Source organism: Miscanthus floridulus, chromosome 18 (genome assembly GCF_019320115.1).
Source record: "Miscanthus floridulus cultivar M001 chromosome 18, ASM1932011v1, whole genome shotgun sequence".
Taxonomy (NCBI): Eukaryota; Viridiplantae; Streptophyta; class Magnoliopsida; order Poales; family Poaceae; genus Miscanthus; species Miscanthus floridulus.
In genome coordinates, this window is record NC_089597.1 from 87,413,917 (window position 1) to 87,422,242 (window position 8,326).

Sequence of the window (8,326 nt, forward strand, 5' to 3'; positions counted from 1 at the left end):
GATGTTGCCGCGCTAATGCATGTGGCGCGATAATGTTATTTGGTCGCTTCAGCAGCGCTGGCGCGACCAAAAGGGTCAGATCCGATTTTTTTGGAGCGATTATTATTAAAATATTGAATAAAAAGGATTAAAAATAAAAAAATCCACCAATAGGCCGGATGTTTCTATTTTTTATAGAATTTTTAGGATTTATTTTTTAGCATGCCTGTTGAGGTTAATATATAGACTCAAAAAAGAGTCTTTAGCTAATCATAGCAATATTATGCATGTATAGAAAAATGGCATAGGCAGGTAATTTAGATGAACATTTTTTATGAACCAAGTCGCATCTTGCTATTCGTATCATACGCCAGAGTACTTTATTAACACTGTAGGTGTTTTATTTTTATTCCTAGTTATTACCCTATCAAAAGAAAAGAATGATTTACTATTAAACAAATAAAATTTGTACCCTCTACTTCATAGACCTATGTTAATTTAATAGAAGATGGATTGTCAAATTCATAGTATGCAGAGGATACCATTATATTTATGGACCATGGGTTTGATCACGCGAGGAATATTAAACTACTCTTTTGCACATTTGAATAATTATCAGTTTTTAAATTAACATTTATAAAAAGAAAGCAACGGTAGCAAAATTTTTGGCTTTGGTTCCCTTAAATGTTTCTTTTAGAAGAGCACTAATTGGAAATAAAATCCGAGACTAACAGATTATTGTTGTAAGAGTGTCTAATGTTAATACTAGTGAAGGTTTCGACATGTTCTTTTGGAGTTTACGAAACAATAGCAGTTTTTTTTATGAATTCAATGTACAACTTTCTTGTCAACAATGGGGTTAAGGTTTCACAGAAAATTTGGCATATGAAGTTACCACCAAAGATTAAGATTTTCTTGCGGTACCTAAAAAGGGGATCATTCTAACCAAAGATAACTTAGCAGGTGGGATTAGGTTGGAAGCACGTTTTTTACGAAAAAAAAGAATGGAAGTACGTTTTGTTGTTATTGTGGCAAACCGGAAACAATCAAACATATTTTTTTATTGTTATTATGCTAATTTTCTATAGCGTGCTGTCCACGTATTTTTCTGGGTGTCCCTCTTCCTACTATTGTTTAATATTTATCCACTTACATGGTCAAAATTGGAATGACAGAAACAAAGTATTTTATTATTGGCAAGGCTACAACTATTTGTTAATCTATTTGTCTTACAAGGAATGACTGTGTGTTCAACAATTGCCAATCAAAAACCTTTTTGCAGGTACCATTCACTCATTCAGGATAATCCAGTACATTCTATTTCTAGGCTCTATATTACAGTGCACTAAAGAACTCAAGGATAATCAAGTATGCTCTTTGCCAGCTATTAGAGTCAAGTCGATGCTTCACCTCCCCTCCTATGGATGGCCTTTTATTTTTTGCATTGGCTTAGTGTTAAACTCAGTGTGTGGAGTTGGTCAGACTTTGTAATAACTTCTCACTGGTAACTCTTTTTTTCAATAAAATTAAAACTGGAATCCTATCAACAAAAGTAATACATATTCCCTTTTCTTAAAAAAATATCTAGAAAAACTATATATGTTAGCATGTTATTATCATATCCATTTCTTGTTTACAACAGTAAATATTATGTAGCTCCACAGGTTGCTGCATCCAGTCGGTCGGATGAAATAGAAAGTGCAAAAAAAGGGACCTCGGGTGATCGGCTGTATTTGGCCCATATAGTACTAATTGTCTTTGAAGTTACACTTTATTTCTAAAGAAATAGCGGTTCTCTCTGAAACAGACAAGAGGGAGTGATATTCCTACGACATTTATATTATATTGTTGTTTTAGCATATATGTTTTTTTGAAGTTGATAAACGTACATTTTATAACATTGTTGACATTCCGGGCAAAGAATTTTCAGTTAATCCAATCAGCTTACGCACAACAGAGATGAGAATTTGAGATGGCAATATTAAGTAACCGAAAACAGAGATTATTTAGAACTTGAGACGGCAGTATTAAGTAACTGAAGAGATATAAGATTGGGGAGCATGGATGTTAAAGCCTACTTGTTTAAGAGCAAATCAGATGTCGAGATATGTCAACGTACATCATGTTTAAATATAATCACCACGTATTAGTTGTGGCCGTCACAAAAATTTCTTCATGTCCTAATAAAAAGGGAACAAATTTGACATAGGAATGCTCATTCAACATTCATGCACCAAATAATAAATAAACCGTTGAAAACAAAAGGCATGCAACGGATTTTAATCCAGGTCAATTGTGATATCACGCCATTTCAGAAATAACAAACATTTTCAGAGTTTTTTTTCAGTTTACTTGTTATTATACATTATAAAATTTTGTGAAGACGAAAAGTTGCACGTAGTCTAAAACTGTGTGCCCTGAATCCGGACAGGATGACTTTAAGCTAAACCGGGGAAAAGTGTTGCTGGAATGAACTGTTGGCACGTAATGGTGCATGAACTAAAGCTTGCATTTTGTTTTCCCGTGGCTTAAAATCGTCCTTCAAAGTTTACATTTTCAAAGGCATAGCCAACTTAAAAAATATTTAAAAAAACACCTCCATAAACAGAGGCAAGCGTAATATCAGCCGCCACCAAAGAGTTTCCGTCCCTAAATAACTGTAGCTTTTGTTTTACATGTCATAAGTTTGACTGGATTTATAGAAAATACATACAATATTTATATCTTCAAATAAATTTATTATAAAAATAGATATTAATTTTATAATATAAATATTAATATTTTTATATATATCTAGTCAAAGTTATTTCTCAAAAAATGAAAACGACAGTTATTTATGGACGAAGGAAGTAGATCTGAAGTTACACTATCCTACCAGAAATTAGTAACCGATGTGGCGATGCCCCATGACTAACCACCAACACACGCTGCTGCATCACGAACTGGATTACTCTGCAATCCGGCCGTGAAACTTGTAGATAGGCATAATAAAGAAACTTAATTTCTCTAATAAAGAGCACTCCTAGATTTGCAAAGTCATATTGTGAGCTAGGGTGTTTGGACCCAGAACTAAACTTTAGTCCTTTTTTGCATCGGATGTTTGATACTAATTAGGAGTACTAAATATAGACTAATTACAAAACTAATTGCATAAATGAAGGCTAATTCGTGAGACGAATCTATTAAACCTAGTTAGTCTATGATTAGCGAATATGATGCTACAGTAAACATTTGCTAATTATGGATTAATTAGGTTTAATAAATTTATCTCGTGAATTAGTCACGGCTTACGCAATTAGTTTTATAATAAGCTCATGTTTAGTCCGTCTAATTGACATCCAAATATCCTATATGACCCGGACTAAACTTTAGCCGGTCAATCCGTCTCCAATCAGTCATAGCTAACTTTGCAAGCAAGCATTGATGATAAGGGCCGGGTGTGTTTCTTTGGGCCAAAACCATACCTCATTTTGCATGATTCAACCATTTAGCACTCCTCTAATTCTGAATTGTTTTGAATATTTTGCATGCATGTTCGTGCAAATCCATACGTTACCCTCGTGGCAAAGAAGGCAAGAGATACGCGTACGAGCGCACTTGAGGCGTACTCCCTCTGTTTCGGAAATAGGGTCGTTTTGGGATTAAAAATTGTTTCGCAAATAGTGGCCCGCTTGAACTTATAGCTTTTCGGCGAAGCGAACAGGCCAGATGTCGTCGTAGACCGTGGGTCCATCTTAAAGGAGGCTCGCACCCGTATTCCTATTTGCTTCCGTGTGCGGCGCTGAGGCGGAGGATGCTGGCATCGAGGAGGAGTGGACCGGCGTCAAGGTGGAGCAGACCCAGTGCCGGCCCAGGGGTAGGACATAAGGTGCGACGGTCGATGGCTCAAGTGGAGGAGGGGTCCAAGCCCAGGTATATAAACCCTTAGGTTCTATAGTCCATTAGACATTAGCAAATTAATGAAAAGAGAGACATAGAACTGGTCAGACGGCCCAAAAAGACAGCATCGGTATTTCTTTCCTAGTTTCCTTTCCCCACGGCCCTTGGATAGACAGGAGGCGAGGAGTCACGCTGCACACAACACACTTGATCATGAGTTCGCGACGTGCGCCATACACACGTGGAGCTGACGAGCCACGCCGCCACAAAGAGCTAGACTACCAGAGACATGGACACGACGCACGAGGACGATGACCAGGCAGGGCTCCACGACGACGACATCTTACGAATTGCGATCACCGATGAGTTGTTTAGGCCTAAGGTATCTTTTTCTTTTTTATTTTTAATCTAAATTAATTATTTGTATAGTATTCCTGACTTCTAGTACTTTGTACCTATATAGTTATATTTTTCTTCTAATTTATGTGTTCGAATTTTAGAATGTTACCTAAGAAACATTTATCATGGGTGAGACAAAAAATGAATATATTATTTTTTTAATCTACATTGTTCCTCGATAATTATCATACATCTATAAATATATTGCTTAATCTACATTATTACTCTATAATTAACAGACATGTTAAATTAAAAATATGTTATTAAATTTGTTTTCGTTTTACAAGTAAAATTAGTACCTATATATTATAAAATTTTATACCTAGTCAAGAGGGGCCGTTGCGACTAGGTGGCGAGCAGCCCTTAGAATCATAGGACCGGCACCGAGCACACCGACACCCAGCTCGAAATCCGCCGCTCTGCCGAGATCCTCCACCCCCCCTCCCTTCTCCCCCATCCACCGCCCCACCGAGATCCACGCGCAGCCGGCATTGAGATCGACACCCAACTTGAGAGGCGGACGGCGTAGAGCCGAGGCTACGCCGGGGTGGCGAAGATCTGACCCCTTCCTCGCGCCGCCGGAGAGGAGGCTGGGACGAGAGAGGAAAGATTGTAGGGGTATTCTGGTCTTTTCCCCCTCTCCTTGGTTGATGTGCCCATCCCTGGAACGAGGGACGGAGTCTCTGATCGCTGTCACAAATTCAGAATGTGTGAGGAAAAAGTTTCCGCAGGTCCTGTCTGTTTCAGACCAGACGTGAGATTGTGAGAAGAACAGGCTCGGTCGGGATTTAGCCCAGGCCTGAGAGACACCCAAGTTACGTGGCTTGAGAGGCCCAAGAAGGCAAAAAGCGTTTTGGGCCATGCTCGTGTGTTAGCCTGTGTAGTGCCGAATTGTTATGTAGCTTCTTTTTCATATTTATTTTGCAGTACAAAAATTCTGAGCGGAAATGAACAAAATTGGCCAACAAAAAGGACGCAAAACGCGCGTAGGCGTACTCCAATTTGGTGAGCACAAGCCACTGAGGGACCCAAACTGTCCTGAACGTATTCTCGGTCTCTCGGAGCACGCACAAATTCCGTGAACTGTGAAAAGGAGTCACACATATCTCATGGAAATCGTAGCACAAAAGACCAGCTGCGATTGCTGCCGATGTTAGAAAACGAAGCTTCATCAGATATGTTATCGCACAGATAGATACATATACTCTGTCCACATTCTACAAAACTAATTAATTAACCACTGTACCAGCTACCAAGAGCATTAGAACAGAAAGCACAACTCACCCGATCGACGTGCAGATTTTACTTTGTACTACTACTAGGTACCAAATGCACATCACCATGTGTAGATGTGAAGAACTGGAGACGAGAGATCTTCAATCAATTTCCCCATTTGTAGCGGCGGAAGAGGTCCTCGGTCTGCGCGTTGCGGAAGGCGCTGCAGCCGATGACGTAGACGAAGATGAGCGCGACGGTGGCGACGAGCAGCGCGACGGTGGCCTTGCGCCACTGCTGGCGCAGGCCGCCCAGCACGCCGGCCTTGCAGGAGGCGCAGGCGTAGCAGAGCTGCTCCGGGTCGTTGCTCCACGCCGCGCAGTCCGCGTCCGCCGCCGGGTTCGCCGGGCTCGTCCACACCGTCGGGCTCACGTACGCGTACCCGCACACCGTCGGCGGCTTGCAGCACCCGGACTGCACGGACAACACAGCACAGTTCACAGATCACAGGGGTCACGACGGCTCATCATCAACATTAATTAATCGGAACAATTAGAGCACAGAAGCTTCCTATAGTCCTATCCTACGGGACCTGGAGTATGGGACAAGAGGCTGTCGAGAAGAGTCTCTTAAAAATCAGTGGCTGGCTGGCTACATGCTTCCATGCACCGGCCCACATGGCACATGTCTGCTGCTGCTGCCGCTCTCTCACACACACAGTGACAGAGGACACGTCTAGGCATGATGAAGATGAATGAACACATTTACAGGTCACGCCAACCATCGAGGGGTGTCAATCATCGTCCCATCCAGTGCAAGTATCTGCACTCTGGACCAGACCATAGTAGGAGAGCACGGATGGACCTTCACTTGGCACAAGGCAATGGACTGATTCCTCTTACTTTCGACCACTATATACTCCTCCTTACACTAGCTACAAAGTGGAAACGAAACTACCAGATACCTTTACACACAAAGGCTCATTCGCGTCACCGAGAAAACAAACCGAAATACTGTTCCGACTGAGACCAAAGTTCATCTTAGATTAGAAGTAATAAACAATATAATGTGTGTAAACAATACTAAGTACTACTACTATTTACCTTAGATTAGAAGTAAACATTGGTCAGCACAATCGATGAGTAAACAATAAGCACAGTACATTTACAATTTACCTCGATGGGCGAGAGGTGCGACATGTAGAACTGCTCGGGCACGATGAAGGAGCTGCTATCCGCGGCGAGCTTCCTGCAGGTGCCAGACGCCGCGACGCAAGCCCGGATCCCGTCCCACCTTTGGGGATCATCGGCGACGTAGCCTCGCAGCCAGGAGGAGTAGCCCTGGAGGCGGTAGTCCTCGTACGCCCGGCCGAGGACCGGGTACGCACCGGAGCCGTGCGCGACGGCGAAGGCGAAGACGAGGAGGGCCAGGAGCAGCGTGACGAGCGCCGCCATCGCGAAGAGGTAGCAGGCCAGCAGGCCCCTCCGGTTCCAGCACGCGCCCGCGAAGCCCGCCAGCGCGACGAGGAGGAGGAGCGCGCCCAGGATCGCCACCGGCCAGCGGAACAGCCTGAAGCAGTCCTCCCCGCCGTGCCTCGAGGCGAGCCAGAGCCCTGTTGCGGCGATGGGGATGGTGCAGAGGAGGACCAGGAAGTTGATGCACGCCGTGATGTTGTTGCTCACCGCCATGACGGCCGGAATGAGGGACTGGGACTGGGAGGGCGGACGGGGGACGGCGCGACGGATGCAGCTGCTGGAACAGGAAGGGGAGAGTGTGACTGAGCTTGGTTTCTCTTCCTTTTTTTTGCTGGGTGTCGGCGACGCGGTGAGAGGTTGTTTCGTGACTCGTGAGAATGCTGTTGCTACTCGCACGCGGTGACGAGGCAGCTCAGCATGTAGAAGAAGAGAAAGCGAGAGGGCGAGTCCGCCTTGCAGGTGGGGGATTGGGGAAAGAAGTTTGGAAAAGGTACGGATGAAGAAAGCGTCTTGATATTCTCGTGCCCACCGGCCACCGGGCATTGCGCGTTGTGAGGATAACTTGAGATTGTTGATATCCCCCCACATAGAGGGTAGATGAGCTAGACAAGAAAATAAGCTGAGTACACCTTTGAGTCAACTTGAGATTGTTGATTTAAAACATAAAGTCTTAAGGAAAGGTTAGTATCTTTAATGATGAAAAATTATACTTGTATCAACGATCAAAAACAACTATTTTGCTCTAAAGAGATGCAAATACAAAATATTTTCATATGGTAGCAAAATAAAAAACATAGAAATTCTTCCACTTCACCAGGAGGAAGAGATACGTTGACAGCCTAAATAATTACTCCTTCTGTCCCTAAATAAATCAATTTCTAGAATCCACGTCGGTTAAACTTCTTTTAAGTTTGACCAACTTTATAGAAAAGAGTAACAACATTTATGACATAAAATGAGCATATTATGATAATTTATTCTATGGTACATCTAATGATACTAGTTTGATATCATAAATCTTATGTTTTTTTCTATGAGTTCGGTCAAAGTTTAAAAGGTTCTTAAGACAACTCCAAATATCTATTTATTCCGGAAACAGATAGTACCGGAAAAACTGAAGATGGAACAAGAAAATCACTTACAATCAAAAGAGATTAAGCACACTATTTAAACCAACCCAGACCGTTTTTTGAATCCTAAGCCGGTTTTGTCAGGCCAAGTAGAAATCGTGATTTCTTTGTTACAAACTTCTTCAATCTCGTAGGAAACTTGTAAATTGTCCGTGGAATATGTTTCGTACTCATATAGAACCAATTATCTCAATTTATATGATAGCATCACGACTGACTGAGAGATCCATCTATCCAATTGACAAAAAA

The 8,326-nt window shown here is 42.3% G+C and overlaps 1 protein-coding gene across 1 annotated transcript; it reads right to left on the reverse strand.

Moving 5' to 3' along the window:
* Nucleotides 1-5,001: 5,001 nt before the first annotated feature.
* On the reverse strand, nt 5,002-7,419 carry LOC136521688 (tetraspanin-2-like). The gene is made up of 2 exons (XM_066515445.1): nt 6,648-7,419; nt 5,002-5,946 (listed from the first exon to the last, which is right to left on the reverse strand). The coding sequence occupies exons 1-2, from the start codon at nt 7,158-7,160 to the stop codon at nt 5,638-5,640; spliced, it is 822 nt and encodes a 273-aa protein (XP_066371542.1). The 5' UTR covers nt 7,161-7,419; the 3' UTR covers nt 5,002-5,637.
* Nucleotides 7,420-8,326: the final 907 nt, after the last annotated feature.